The 16,432-nt window shown below is 40.7% G+C and overlaps 1 protein-coding gene across 2 annotated transcripts in view; it reads left to right on the top strand.

Moving 5' to 3' along the window:
• Positions 1 to 16,423, top strand: part of rhpn1 (rhophilin, Rho GTPase binding protein 1) — a 129,323-nt gene extending 112,900 nt beyond the window's left edge. For both annotated transcript variants that reach the window (XM_067978756.1, XM_067978755.1), the window contains 3 exons: positions 6,156 to 6,302; positions 7,209 to 7,367; positions 8,413 to 16,423. In XM_067978756.1, the coding sequence (XP_067834857.1) occupies positions 6,156 to 6,302; positions 7,209 to 7,367; positions 8,413 to 8,616 (510 nt within the window). In that variant the 3' untranslated portion in view covers positions 8,617 to 16,423. The remainder of the gene's footprint in view (positions 1 to 6,155; positions 6,303 to 7,208; positions 7,368 to 8,412) is intronic.
• Positions 16,424 to 16,432: the final 9 nt, after the last annotated feature.

The raw sequence follows: 16,432 nt of genomic DNA, 5'->3' as shown, positions 1-16,432 counted from the left end.
AGGATAGGATAGGAAAAGGTTATTAAACAAACAAGCCTTTACCTTTTTGATTGATTTAATCCCACCTACCTGCCTCTGATGATAACCCTTAATCCATTCTCTTTCCAGAGACAGATCTCGTTGACTCTTGAACCCATTTATACTGTCTACTTCAATTACCTTCTCCAGTAACATATTCCACAACTTTATTTTATTCTTCTCTTCTTACTCATCCTTCCGAGTTTTAACTTGCACCTGACAAGATTTGATCCCTTCACCACAGCTGCTTGAATTATTTTTGTCGATTCTCTTGGAGATTTCAATTTGGTCACTCTTGAGATCTGTATTAATACTAAAAAAAAATTCTAATTGGAGAGATGTTTTGTATAATATGATTGTGACTCTTGAAAGTATAAAAAAAAACAAGAACTAATTTGAAAAGAGAATAACAGATTTCAACACAACCAATGAGGAAGAAGAAAATAGAACAAAAATTTGATACTACAATAGTTGTTATTATTTATATATATACATATTTATGTACCATTCAGCTGATCAAGCTCATTCCTCTATCCTTTCGTGGACTATGTTCCATCTACTTAATCTCTTAAAGAAATATTCTGATAAATAGTCCCTGATCTTCCAAAGTTAATGAGGAAACTTCCAGAATATTCCCCCCCTCCTTTCCTAGTGGTATTGACTGTTCATTCCAGGCCTGCTGTCCTCCTCAGACAACATTTTTTATTCCCCACCACCCACAGCACATAAACCATTATGTCCCATGGAACATTTGACTGTCTCAATCTATACCTGTTCTTATAATCATCGATCCTCTTCCGAACCAGATATTTATTCTACGCCTTTTGAAAATTCTTGAAAACTCACTGTTCCGGATAGCTGCCTGTGAATTATAAGGCAAGTCTCCAAATAAGGCATCAGATAACTGAGTAGCATTTTTCTTGTGCCTTATGCATTGTTAATGTAGTTAGACATATTCCATTTCATGTTTTGTGAAACATCTGTCCAATCCATTAGCCTTATAGAATCATAGAATCATAGAAGTTTACAGGCCCTTCAGCCCAACATGTCCATGTCGCCCAGTTTATACCACTAAGCTAGTCCCAATTGCCTGCACTTGGCCCATATCCCTCTATACCCATCTTACCCATGTAACTGTCCAAATGCTTTTTAAAAGACAAAATTGTACCCGCCTCTACTACTGCCTCTGGCAGCTCGTTCCAGACACTCACCACCCTTTGAGTGAAAAAATTGCCCCTCTGGACCCTTTTGTATCTCTCCCCTCTCACCTTAAATCTATGCCCCCTCGTTATAGACTCCCCTACCTTTGGGAAAAGATTTTGACTGTCTTCCTTATCTATGCCCCTCATTATTTTATAGACTTCTATAAGATCACCCCTAAACCTCCTACTCTCCAGGGAAAAAAGTCTCAGTCTATCCAACCTCTCCCTATAAGTCAAACCATCAAGTCCCGGTAGCATCCTAGTAAATCTTTTCTGCACTCTTTCTAGTTTAATAATATCCTTTCTATAATAGGGTGACCAGAACTGTACACAGTATTCCAAGTGTGGCCTTACTAATGTCTTGTACAACTTCAACAAGACATCCCAACTCCTGTATTCAATGTTCTGACCAATGAAACCAAGCATGCCGAATGCCGCCTTCACCACCCTATCCACCTGTGACTCCACTTTCAAGGAGCTATGAACCTGTACTCCTAGATCTCTTTGTTCTATAACTCTCCCCAACGCCCTACCATTAACGGAGTAGGTCCTGGCCCGATTCGATCTACCAAAATGCATCACCTCACATTTATCTAAATTAAACTCCATCTGCCATTCATCGGCCCACTGGCCCAATTTATCAAGATCCCGTTGCAATCCTAGATAACCTTCTTCACTGTCCACAATGCCACCAATCTTGGTGTCATCTGCAAACTTACTAACCATGCCTCCTAAATTCTCATCCAAATCATTAATATAAATAACAAATAACAGCGGACCCAGCACCGATCCCTGAGGCACACCGCTGGTCACAGGCCTCCAGTTTGAAAAACAACCCTCTACAACCACCCTCTGTCTTCTGTCGTCAATCCAATTTTGTATCCAATTGGCTACCTCACCTTGGATCCCGTGAGATTTAACCTTATGTAACAAATTACCATGCGGTACCTTGTCAAAGGCTTTGCTAAAGTCCATGTAGACCACGTCTACTGCACAGCCCTCATCTATCTTCTTGGTTACCCCTTCAAAAAACTCAATCAAATTCGAGAGACATGATTTTCCACTCACAAAACCATGCTGACTGTTCCTAATCAGTCCCTGCCTCTCCAAATGCCTGTAGATCCTGTCTCTCAGAATACCCTCTAACAACTTACCCACTGCAGATGTCAGGCTCACCGGTCTGTAGTTCCCAGGCTTTTCCCTGCCGCCCTTCTTAAACAAAGGCACAACATTTGCTACCCTCCAATCTTCAGGCACCTCACCTGTAGCGGTGGATGATTCAAATATCTTTGCTAGGGGACCCGCAATTTCCTCCCTAACCTCCCATAACGTCCTGGGATACATTTCATCAGGTCCCGGAGATTTATCTACCTTGATGCGCGTTAAGACTTCCAGCACCTCCCTCTCTGTGATATGTACACTCCTCAAGACATCACTATTTATTTCCCCAAGTTCCCTAACATCCATGCCTTTCTCAACCGTAAATACCGATGTGAAATATTCATTCAGGATCTCACCCATCTCTTGTGGTTCTGCACATAGATGACCTGGTTGATCCTTAAGAGGCCCTACTCTCTCCCTAGTTACTCTTTTGCCTTTTATGTATTTGTAGAAGCTCTTTGGATTCTCCTTTGCCTTATCTGCCAAAGCAATCTCATGTCCCCTTTTTGCCCTCCTGATTTTGCCCTTCATGTATTCCAATCTGTTAACATTTAGTTATTCCATTCCATGAACTGTGCTAGGTGCAGTCAGTTGGGGTATTGAGAAAGGAAGGCATTCAGAAAGGGGGAAGGTTAAGAGAAAAGGTTGAGGAAGCTGATATAATGATGCATGTGTACAATACATGTGAGTTGATTTGAATAGAAATGACTTATCAGCTTAATTCCTCTGATTTTCTTACATTAAAAAACTAGCTGACTGTCCAAGGCTATTAACAGTGGGCAACCACCAAGTTGAAAAGTGTAGGAGTGAAGAGGCAATGTTTAGGTGATGCCAGCTTGGGTTTTAAATGCTTGAGATTATCGGAGGAATGTAGGGAGTTCCACAGTTTTCAGGAATGAAAAAGATGGAGTAGCAGTGAGATAAGTCTGGATTTTTACACAGGAAGGATGCTGGGAGGAGAAGTAGCTCAGAGACGCAATGACCATAACTGGATTGTTATCTTATAATTCTTTGATGGCTATCCTCTAATATCTTCCAATGTGTTGGAAATATGCTATTATTAATGCTGCCAAGGGTTGTTAATCCTTCTTAATAATAACTCCCACAATGATTCGGGCCCGAGTGTGACCGAACATGCAAGCTTTATTATAGACACAAGAACAATATTCTAATGCGGTTATACCAAACAAGTATTTATATAACAACATTCTAATAGAGTTATATCAAATAAACAACGATGGTACAACCTGTCCATGAGAAGTTTCAAGCTGATCAGGCCTGGTATCGTAGGGTGTGTGGACTTCCGCTGTTCCAGGAAACTACTTCTAACTTTAGTGGGACAGTGCCTCAGTTTATATATCTTTCTGAAGCATATTTGCTTCTGGTCGCTTAACGACATTAGTCACTTGATGTCGTCTATCCCAGACATCTCCCCCCCCACCAGGTTGCCCATTGTTTCAGACACCTTTCCGATATCCATCCTATGGTGTTAACTTGTCAATTCTATCTATGATGTGGAGATGCCGGTGATGGACTGGGGTGGACAAATGTAAGGAGTCTTACAACACCAGGGTATGGTCCAACAGCTTTATTTGGAATCACAAGCTTTCTGAGCTTTCCTCCTTCACCAGGTGAGTGGAAATAAAGCTGTTGGACTATAACCTGGTGTTGTATGACTCCTTATAATTCTATCTATCTTCTGGGGGAGGGACATATCGTTATCTTTGTGTATTTTGGTTGCTCGGATGCAGACTTTTAAGATGTCTCATCCTGTATGTGCCAATGATGAAAGTTACCTCATTAACTAAACAAAGCTCCTGCAATTAATATAACAGGATTAGTCTGTGTCCAGGTCCTGAGTCTTTGATTATACTTTGGGACGTTTTGTTTTCTGTTTCTGACTATTTGGTCTTCAATATGTCTGTTCACACCTGACGAAGGAGAAAGCCTCCGAAAGCTTGTGATTTTCAAATAAAACTGTTGGACTATAACCTGGTGTTGTAAGATTCCTTACACAGTTTTATTGTCTTTGCAATATTCTCAATTACTTTATGTAAGGAGTCTTACAACACCAGGTTATAGTCCAACAGCTTTATTTGAAATCACAAGCTTTCGGAGCTTTCCTCCTTCCTCCACTCACCTGACAAAGGAGGAAAGCTCCGAAAGCTTGTGATTTCAAATAAAGCTGTTGGACTATAACCTGGTGTTGTAAGACTCCTTACATTTGTCCACCCTAGTCCATCACTGGCATCTCCACATCTCAATTACTCAGGCATATCATTTTCTGTGGGATCCTGGTTACCTTTGTATTCTCACAGATGCAAGGTCTGCCCACAGCCTCGCTTTGCAGGATGGGATACATGACTATGACTTGGTCTCGAAATCGTATTTCTTACCCAATGTAATTGTGCATTAAATAGAACTGTGGCAAACAATTCAGCAGCCAGCATGAAACTGCACACGTTGCAGTTACTTGGGGAGAAAGCCGACTATGAAAGAAGGAAGGCCGTTTGATATTCAGTGGAACCTCTGTTGCCTGCTCTCCTAACTAGCCACCAAAATTTAGGCAGGATAAGGCCTAGTGTTTTTTTTTATTGTTCATGGGAAGTGGGTGTCACTGGCAAGGCCAACTTTTATTGCCCATCCCCAATTGCCCTTGAGAAGGTGGTGATGAGCCGCCTTCTTGAACCGCTGCATTCAGTGTGGTGAAGGTTCTCCCACAGTGCTGTTAGGTAGGGAGTGCCCGGATTCTGACCCAGTGACGATGAAGGAATGGCGATATATTTCCAAGTTGGGATGGTGTGTGTCTTGGATGGCAACCTGCAGGTGGTGTTGTTCCCATGTGCCTGCTACTCTTGTCCTTCTAGGTGGTAGAGGTCGTGGGTTTTGGAGGTGCTGTTGAAGAAACCTTGGCCAGTTGCTGCAGTGCATCCTGTAGATGGTATACACTGCAGCCACGTGCGCCGGTGGTGAAGGGAGTGAATGTTTGGGGTGGTGGATGGGGTGCCAATCAAGCGGGCTGCTTTGTCCTGGATGGTGTCGAGCTTCTTGAGTATTGTTGGAGCTGCATTCATCCAGGCAAGTGGAGAGTATTCCATCACACTGCTGACTTGTGCCTTGTAGATGGTGGAAAGATTTTGGGGAGTCAGGAGGTGAGTCACTCGCCGCAGAATATCCAGCCTCTGACCTGTTCTTGTAGCCACAGTATTTATGTGGCTGGTCCAGTTAAGTTTCTTGTCAATGGTGACCCCCCAGGATGTTGTTGGTTGGGGATTCGACGATGGTAATGCCGTTGAATGTCAAGGGGTGGTGGTTAGACTCTCTCTTGTTGGAGATGGTCATTGCCTGGCACTTGTCTGGCAAGGCATCCTCTCATTATGTGACTTCTTTAGTTGATTGGATTTCATCTCCTTTTCTTTTGAATAAACTACATACTGTTTCTTTTGTGATTTGCATTACACTTGTCTCAATTCCCATGCCTGGGATATTCCTGTAGCATACATGTAAAACAGATTCTGGATTATCTGCCCGTCTCCATTATCCAGCTGTGAATCCCTTCCATTGAGGTGGATAAAGGAGGTTCCACTTTGTTAATAGTATCAATGGGAGTACTACTCATTTTAACATTTGTCATGAGTTGAACAGATGGAAGGAGGAGGGATGAGAGCAACTTCATCTGATGGCATTATCCACCAAAACTGTATTTGGAGTTCAACCTATGTGCATTTATAACTGATATTCCTTCCTTTTTTTTTCTCATTTCTCCCCTTTTAGGGGCCTTTGTCAATTTTCTCTGCCAAGAACCGGTGGAGCCCAGCCAAAGAAGTTCACCTTGAGAAAAGTGAAAAAGGATTTGGATTCACTCTGCGTGGAGATTCTCCCGTTCTTATTGCAGGAGTTGTCCCTGGTGGCTCTGCAGATGTAAGCATACTTTACTCCATTTCACTTGTAATATATAATCCTTTCATTTTTGCATTCCTGCCTTTATCTTTAAAAAAAGAATCTCTTCAAAAAATTAACCAAACTGATAGAAATACATAGACATTACAACACAAAAACAAGCCATTCAACTCAACCAGCCTGTGTTGGTGTTTACCCTCCACGTGAGCAAATAGTATTAATCATGTAGTACTAATTAGTACTAATCACTAATAGTACCTATCCTGTTCCCATATCTCATCCCCTTTTCCTTCATCCACCTACCTAACCTATTCTTGAGCGTTGACATAGTTGATGCCTTGTTGACTCCTTTGGTTAAATTTCACACCGCATTGGATTGAACACGTATGGAATAGTCAAGTCCTAAGTTTTCAACATTGATGGTGTCCTGCACTGTTGACCTTGGCCCTTTATCTAGGCTTCTACATTTTTTAAAAAAAGTATTTGAATGAGAAAGAATTCTACTCTGGGTGTTGCTACTCTGCTCTTGCTGTGTTGGTTGATACCAGAAATGTTTGTTGTTTTCTCCATTTCCTCTCTTGGTCTTACTGAACCATCTTCTGCTAAGATGGTGGGAAATCAGATAGTAATCTGCTCCCAGACTGCTGACAATCCAGTTCAGGAGAGTAAGCTGGAGTGACTCCATTTAAAAAAAAAATTCCTCCTCCCTCTCTGTGGAAATTGAAAGTTGTTGCTACATTCCCTCATGATAAAGGTGAAATTCCTTGTGGGAGTCTCGGGTGTGAGCCCATGAATTGGCACCTCTGATGTGGCAAGTTTTGCGCTACTTGGAGCAGCACTGTATAGGTTCCTGTTTGTGATGCTTGTGTTGTTCTGTAATAACGAGAAATGAATTGGGACTGACACGTGTCTTATTAATTTTCGTAGGAAGCTGGTCTTCGAGAAGGAGACTACATTGTGTCAGTGAACAGACAGGATTGCAAGTGGTCCAAGCACATTGATGTAGTTCAGTTATTGAAAAATATCAGCACAGAAGGTGTCCGCATTGGGGTGATAACTCTAAATATCTCCGAGCAACAGAACAATGTGAGTGTTTACCATTCTGATGTGACTGTTGATTGATGTTAATTGATGAGCTGATTGTTATGTAAGGAAATATTGTAATTAGGATATCATCATGTACAAAAAATAACTTACTGAATAAGCAATCTAGAGTTAATTACTTATTTAGAAACCTGCAACAAGACTGCAACCTGAGGATTAAGGATATGGTGCATACTGACAGCCTGTGTCTACTGATAGCTGCTGCCAGGATGTACTGATAAAAAATTAAATCTAATTCCCCTCCCTCCAAATAAAACTAAAACCATAGAGCACTCCTGACAGCTTTGTTGTAATTGCATCACTATTGAAACATACATGACCAGGAAAGTTTGCTCCCTTATTTTTACTGTAGCTGATCTCAATAGAGGTAGTGCCAAGATTGGTGACAGAGTGCTGCATTGGCCTCAGCCTCTAGGTTAGGTATGTGAAAAATCAGCACTGGTTCCTGTCTGCTATTCAATGATCCTTGCTTGATGTTGGATGTGGTTATGTTTCGGCTCAGCTGTGACCTCTTCCAGCAAGTGAATAGTTTTCCAACATTTACTGTCTGGGCTCGTGCATGAAGTTTGGCCAGTTGGGCAAGGCAAGGTGAGAGGACAGGCAGACAACCTGTTTAGCTCTCCACCTTTCTCAGGCAGCTAGGTCTTGGGAGCACCCCCAGGGTGACTCTCCCTCTGATTTCCTAATTCTTGCAGCTGACTTCCTCTTGGCCTCTCTCCACATTAACATGGCTGAAATCAGTAACACACAGTGTGGAAGATCAAGGGCACGAACGGACATCCTACCACTCGGGTGTCGAGTATCGTAGCTCCGCTGCAGTGTGCCACCCAGCAACCTTTTACTTTAGTTTCAACGGTCATTTTCTGAAAAGGGTTCCACTGTATTACATTCTGAGTCTGTACCTATGCCAAACAAAATGGTTTACATATGCAGGTATTTGGAATATTTCAGGACATTCCCTTTTGAAAGACTTTTCACTTAACAGTTTGCCAGAGGTGGTTATCATCATTCTGCTTTGCCTTTCCAGCAGGCTGACAGAAAATCGCTTCTAGGTACAATGTCCTCAACAAGCATCTTTGGGAATGACAAAGAGAACAGCAGGAAAATTGCTGATTCTAGCAGGGGTTCAGGCTTGCTGATCACCTGGAACAAAAAGAAAAATACAAGCAAAGACGGCAGCACTCACAGCTTACCCTTCATTGCCGTATCGGACGGTGGATCGTTCTACTAAAGAGACTCGTCAGTCCTACCCTGTGAGAATTACTCACCAGCTTCACAAACATAACCATCTCAATTAAGGATGCAGAACAGTTAGAAGTTCATCTCACTTGAAGCCCTGTCAATCATGCACTACAGGATGTATTACCACTCAAACCCTTTCTTTCTTGAACACATATTAGACTTGTGAACTGTTGCTTTACTGAAAGGCTCGCTCATAGCAGACAGCGGCGGTGGGGCAGGGAAGGAGAGATGAGGCGAGATGTGCCTCACCAAAAGGGGTTTCAATATCTTGCAGCAGATTCATTGCTGTCAGCTTAGTTGAAGTGCAAGGGTTTTCCATGCCAGGACTGATGAAAGGCCTCACCTGAAACACTGACCTTCTTTCTCTTTAAGATGCTGAATGATCTGCTGCGCATTTCCAGCATTTTCCATTTTTATTTGAGTTTTTCCTCACTGGATGAGAGTTTATAAACTATTTGTAGCTCATTATTAACAAATAACCATTTGAGGCTGCTGCTCCTCCAGGAGCTTATCTGATCTATTATCATGATGGGCCTTATATATGCTTCATTTTAGGACCACCAAGAGCTTGTGTTTTTCTCCTTGAGGCAAAGCTTTGTTTTCGTCTTATTGTGATCCCTGTCCATAGCTTGCAGTGATCTTTCTACAGCAATAACAATAGAGGTCTAGCAAGCAGCACCATACCAGCAGGTATTTTATAAAAATAATTATTAACCTGTCTCGGGACTGATGGTAGATTGAGGTACACAATCCTTTTGTCTTGTCCTATGGATCGCAGTATTACGTTATGCCCTATAAAGCATTTATAATACAGGTTCATTTCTTTCTAGATTTGCTCTTGGCTTGTCCCTTCAGATAATCTGCATATTGGGACCCGGCAACAGTGTTGTTCCTCCCCCCGCCCCGCTCCCACTGAAAACAATGAGAGCTGTATTGCATGTATTGTAAAGCCATGCTGACTTTGGCTTGGTAGAATTAATTTAGTTTATTGCATGCTGCTGGGTCCCCATTTAGGGATTATTTTAAGGAAAAATACTTAAGAAAATGGTCCAAAATATGCTTTTAGACTTTAACTATTCATAATTTTTCTTTAAAGTTCTGCTGATGATCAAAGGAGAGAAGGTTGTACTCTGACCTGTGAGACAAGACAGAACAATCTCCAACTTCAATCCACCATTGGTCCAGAGATTTTGATCATTTGCATGAAGATCTAATGAAAATGTTGTATATTCTTTAAAATATACTAGATTTAATTAGATGTTCATGCAAATGTTTTGGGTGGAAGAAACTACAGGTTATAAAACTTGACAACCGTTGAACATCATTATGCTGCAAATGTCATGTATAGTAGTCAATAGCAGAGCCAAAAGCAGTAATCCAGGCAGGGATTGGGTTTAGACTATATTCTAAATTGAGAGTGAAGGTCCAGTATTGTGATGTCTTTAACTGCCTCCCCTATCATATTTTATACATAATTCATCCATTTTAAATTTCAATCTTGAAAAGGGCAGCAACTCTAAGACTGATATTCATTGCAGAGGTTCACCAGAATGTACTCCCTCTTTGTTTGCATCAAGAGCGCTTGTTTGTGTCTTTTTTTTAAAAAGAAAACATATTCTCTTGTTGGTGTTAGTCCTTTGCCAACCAATGAACTGCAGCTGACACTGTGGAAAAAGTTCATTCATGGGTGAACTGACTCGCCATTGGAGAAGTATGTGAGGAATTTATTTGTCAACGTCCATTCTCTATATTTAGGCACACTGTTTTGTGTTTTGTTTTTCGTTTTTGTAAGACAAATGTCAAAAAGTCATACTCAGTGCATTTTGTAACACCAGATTTTGCTTGCTGCTATACTGGAACACAAAACTCACTCAGTTGAACACTTAATGCAGTTCCTGAAGAGCAGTTTGACCAGTTCACTCTCAGTTTTTTATATATATGGATTTGCTGGATGAATGAAGAGGAGAGACAGGAAGTGTCTACTTTTGCAGTTACAGCTTGTCATGCACATATGACTGAGTTGAAAATTCTGTAAGTCAAAACCTAGCTCTTAAAAAGCAGTAATGTAGCCCTTATGTTAAGAACATAAGAAATAGGAGCAGGAGTAGGCCAATCGGCCCCTCGAGCCTGCTCCGCCATTCAATAAGATCATGGCTGATCTGATCCTAATCTCAAATTTAAATTCATGTCCAATTTCCTGCCCGCTCCCCGTAATCCCTAATTCCCTTTACTTCGAGGAAACTGTCTATTTCTGTTTTAAATTTATTTAATGATGTAGCTTCCACAGCTTCCTGGGGCAACAAATTCCACAGGCCTACTACCCTCTGAGTGAAGAAGTTTCTCCTCATCTCAGTTTTGAAAGAGCAGCCCCTTATTCTAAGATTATGCCCCCTAGTTCTAGTTTCACCCATCCTTGGGAACATCCTTACCGCATCCACCCGATCAAGCCCCTTCACAATCTTATATGTTTCAATAAGATCGCCTCTCATTCTTCTGAACTCCAATGAGTAGAGTCCCAATCTACTCAACCTCGCCTCATATGTCCGCCCCCTCATCCCCGGGATTAACTGAGTGAACCTTCTTTGTACTGCCTCGAGAGCAAGTATATCTTTGCTTAAGTATGGGCACCAAAACTGTATGCAGTATTCCAGGTGCGATCTCACCAATACCATATATAACTGCAGCAATACCTCCCTGTTTTTATATTCTATCCCCCGAGCAATAAAAGCCAACATTCCGTTGGCCTTCTTGATCACCTGCTGCACCTGCATACTAACTTTTTGATTTTCTTGCACTAGGACCCCCAGATCCCTTTGTACTGCAGTACTTTCCAGTTTCTCGCCATTAAGATAATAACTTGCTCTCTGATTTTTCCTGCCAAAGTGCATAACCTCACATTTTCCAATATTGTATTGCATCTGCCAAATTTCTGCCCACTCACCCAGCCTGTCTATATCCCCTTGTAGGTTTTTTATGTCCTCCTCACTCTCTACTTTCCCTCCCATCTTTGTATCATCTGCAAACTTTGATATGTTACACTCGGTCCCCTCCTCCAAATCGTTAATATAGATTGTAAAGAGTTGGGAACCCAACACCGACCCCTGCGGAACACCACTGGCCACTGGTTGCCAGTCCGAGAATGAACCATTTATCCCAACTCTCTGCTTCCTATTAGATAACTAATCCTCCACCCATGCCAGAATATTACCCCCAATCCAGTGATTCTTCATCTTGAGCAATAATCTTTTATGTGGCACCTTGTTGAATGCCTTCTGGAAGTCCAAATACACTACGTCCACTGGTTCCCCTTTATCCACCCTGTACGTTATGTCCTCAAAGAACTCAAGCAAATTTGTCAGACATGACTTCCCCTTCGTAAAGCCATGCTGACTTTGTCCTATTAAATTATGTTCATCCAAATGTTCTGCTACTGTCTCCTTAATAATAGACTCCAAAATTTTACCCACCACAGATGTTAGGCTAACTGGTCTATAATTTCCAGCCTTCTGCCTACTACCCTTTTTAAATAACGGTGTTACATTTGCAGTTTTCCAATCTGCTGGGACCTTTGCCGAGTCCAGAGAATTTAGGAAAATTGTTACCAAAGCTAACGAACCCACGAAACTACAATCATATCTAAAAACCCAGTTCATGTATCTCCTTTAATGCAATGTCATCCCTAATTACGGATATCTGGGATATACTGCAACCTCTCCTATAACGCTCATTGTTTATGGTTCCTGTCCAGTATTAAAGAGCTTGTTTTATTAGGTTTCAATAGTGATGCTATTAGGTTTATTTATGCTAAAAGCTTTAGGAAAAATAGCACTCCTGCTTCTTGGCTGACATTCCAGTTCTTCACCTTAAATCTTTCTCACCACCAGCGACAGACCTGTTGCTACCAATGCTTTACCCTAGTGTTATACAATCCAAAATACTTTCCTCAAGTTTGAAAAGATTAAATCTGTAATTGTACTGCTGAGTATTTTTCCTGTTTGTGATACTTGGCTCGCCTCTGAGTCAGAAGGTCGTGGGTTCAAGCCCCACTCCAGGATTTGAGCACATAATCTAGGCTGACAACCCAGTGCAGTACTGAGGGAGTGCAACACTCCGTCGGAGGTGCCGTCTTTTGGATGAGACATTAAAGCAAGATAAGCGAGAATTTTACTGACTTCCTTCTGACAATTCATAATATGACTGTAAGCAACATATGTTATACTGAAGGTTGTGGTATAACACAAGTTCTATAGTAGTAAGGGAACATATTCGATCTTGGTTTCTCAAGATGGCCGATGCTATGGTATGCCTTTTTCTGATCTGTCTCCCCAAGCCAGTTTTGTAGCATGGGGTGGACTCCTGTACATTTTCTTTATGAAAGCCATTTAAGAGTTCAAGTTACAGGAGTGTGGAGGGGGGAGGGAAATGGGGCCTGGGGTTTCCTGTATATTTGTGCTTTGAAGTGTATACACAACCCCCAGTTTTGAAGAATACACAAGAGCCTCAGATATGTGAATTTATAATTTGCAACCTGGACTTGAATGAGTCCATGTGCCTCATCCCTTTACTGTTTGGGCAAAAAGCCAAACAATTTTTTGATAATGGGATGAAAGTTCCAGAACAGATATGAGGGGTTTAGAAACCTGTCCAGACCACTGAGTTTTAAGATGCTTTACTTAATTTGCTTGCTCTAGTCACTGGTTCCAACATGTCATTCAATAGATTGCCACAGCATGACTTCTATAGTATTTCACTGGAAATTACTACATTTGAGGGAATATTGGACATGCCTACACATTACAGATTATAAGAGAAAGTTTCCATGTTTTCAGGAATTACAGTCTGACGCTTCACAATTTTATTTTGTTTCCTCTTCCAGGACTTGATTGTTTAGTGTAAACCAAATAATTAAAGAAAGGGGAATGGATATGAACAAAATTAGCTTTGGATTTGTGAATTAAAGTTCACGAGCGGTGACCTTTGTTAGGAGCTCTCTGAATGCTCTGTATTCAACCCCCTGGTCCCTGCCCGAGTGGCCATTCTTTGAGCGAGCCTAGAAAGTGTCAGCACTTTATTTGACTGGGGAAAGGGCATATCACAGCTGAACACAATCCTGCCCTCATATGATGACCACATTTGTACGTTTCCAAGAGTGGGAACCCTTGTTGACCCTTTTCTTCCTCTCCTTCATTCATGGATACTGAGTCCTATTGTAGCACCCCAGAACTGTCATTAGGAACTTCTGAATGGACCAAAGATCAAACCTGGGATTTTCATGGTTTATATGGCTCAATGCCAATACCACAGTGCAGTTACCTACTGAATCATTATTACAGTTTAAAGCATAGCTGGCAGTTTATATGAACATCCCAGCAACTTATCAAGATTACTTTAACAGTACCTTCTTTCCCTGAGACTTCTATCACCAAGACGTACAAAATCAGCAATGTCATGGGAACATCATCTCCAAATCGCACAATCTCCTGACTTGGAGATATATCGCCTCTCCTTCATCGTTGCTGGGTCAATTAGGAATTCCCTACCTAATGCTTATTGTGTAGCACCATCACCACAAGGACTGCAGCAGATGAAGGCGGCAGCCAATCACCATCTTCTCAGGGTAACTAGGGACAGGCAATAAATGCCAGTGCCACCTATCTTGTTATCCTGAGAATATTTTTTTTTTAATTTCCAAAACAATAGCTGAAAGAGCAGAAAAATGTAGTATAAAGGATTATCTGAGTTGTCCTTTTATCCTAATAACTTCAACCCCTTCCTTGGATGGAAAAACTTGTGCCACCGTGGGCTACCATTTTCTTTTTCCTTGCAACAGCAGCAGTTATGTGAATCAAGAATTTCTAAGATTCTATTTTACACTTTTTCCCACTCTTGCCCGTATGTCATAGATCATGACTTTGCCAAGAAAATGGGTGAAACGTACTGCCAGATCTCTCTGGTTATTTGGAGGTATTATGATAACTAGCCTAGCAGTTTATTTAAATAATCCCCTCCAGTCCGTCCCTTGACTGTTGCAATCTAGCCTGTGCCAACCAGTTTCCATGAAAGGTGCGGCTCAGATCTGGAACCAGTCTTTCCATTCGATGGCACAATGTGTTAAAACACCAAATTGTATCAGCTACTCACTGCCTTAAACAGATGAATCATTGGGAAATCTGAATGATGATCAAGTATGCTTTTAGAAGCTGTTAAGAATACCTGCTACTCAAGGGATTTAGCACCAAGCTTAATGACTTAAATCTGAAACTTATGTCTAGAATTTCAGGAAGATTATTCTTTTTCACAGCCACATCTGATCACACAGATGCATTCGTTCACGTAAATACTTCCGTCAGCATTTCCTTGGTGTATGAGAGGTTCCTTCAACCCCTTCCTTGGATGGAAAAACTTGTGCCACCGTGGGCTACCATTTTCTTTTTCCTTGCAACAGCAGCTGATATTTTGGTGAGCCACAGTTGCATCTCAGTTGCTGCCAACATTCTGAATTCTGCTCTACTGTGCAAATCTGGTGAATTCAGAGCACCAGAACCGATTTTAACTATTCTAGAAGCAAGGTATCAAAGTGATTGCGTTCTTGTTGATATGAAGTTATCTCTGAACACTGCTGTTGTACAGTCCATTTTATTGTTTAAAAATAAGATCCGTTTCCATTTCAATGAAGAAAAAATGCAGCAACGTTGTAAAATTATTTTTAAATGAAAGACAATATAGCGGAACTAAAAGGGTGTAGGTTGATGTTGTCTGCACAGATCAAACCTAAATGTAGGTTTGTGACAGTGCAGAAGTTAGGTGACTGTTAGTTTTTTTTTTAAGGAGGAATGGAATAAAATCTATATTGCACTTCACTATTGTCAGCTTCATGAAAAAGTTCTTGATGGCCGTTTAAAGTCTACTCTTAATTCAAAGTCGCTTAATTCAATAATTTGATTTGTTTTTAGCATTAAATTCCCACTTTATTAATATTTTTTAATTTGAATTATTGAATCATTTGAATTTTTAGCACAAAAATGCCTTTGCATAGAGTAGTCTTTTAATTGTTTAGATGTACTAGACGATTTGGGGACTTTAATAGGGACAGGTAGAGCTTCACCTCTTGCTATGTTTAATCATTGTCATTTCTTAAAATTACTTTTTGTTCCTACATCTATAGCTATTACGTAGGATCGGTCACTTGCAAACAAACTGACTTTTACAAACAGTGAAACACTCAAGGGGTTTGGATGATGATTTTAAACCAAGAAAGCAAAGTTTGGTATTTTAGAAACTTCATCTAAAAGCCAATAATACTTTACTGTTTTGAATAGACTAAAAACTACTTTTTAATCTATTTTCTATTATTCCTGGTTTTCTAATATTTTCTATTACAAGTGCCATAATAGCTATCAAGTTATTCCATGACAGGAAGAGTGGATGCTTTACAACTTTGACACCAGGATTATAATGGAGTCAAATTTTAAAAAGTAAATAAATACATTGTATTTTACTTGCAAATGATACTCATTTTGTGTATGTGTGTGCATATAATATCTAGCTCCTCCCACCTTCTCAAGTAGCTTATATGTAGGAAGTTGCTTTGGTAATAATCTGAAGTGGCAATTAATTCAGAATTTGTTTTTGACTAATTTGTTTTAGGAGGTTTAGTTTTGACAAACAAAAGAGAAAGGATAGGTTCCCATTTTGGATAGAATCCCTTCATCAGAACGACCTAAGCACAAATTGAACTCAAGTATAGGTTTGTGGCAGTCCAAGGGTTACGTGTCTGCTTATCAGTTTGTTTTGGAGAGGGAAGG

Source organism: Heptranchias perlo, chromosome 3 (genome assembly GCF_035084215.1).
Source record: "Heptranchias perlo isolate sHepPer1 chromosome 3, sHepPer1.hap1, whole genome shotgun sequence".
NCBI lineage: Eukaryota > Metazoa > Chordata > Chondrichthyes > Hexanchiformes > Hexanchidae > Heptranchias > Heptranchias perlo.
This window is presented reverse-complemented; position numbering and strand designations above follow the sequence as displayed.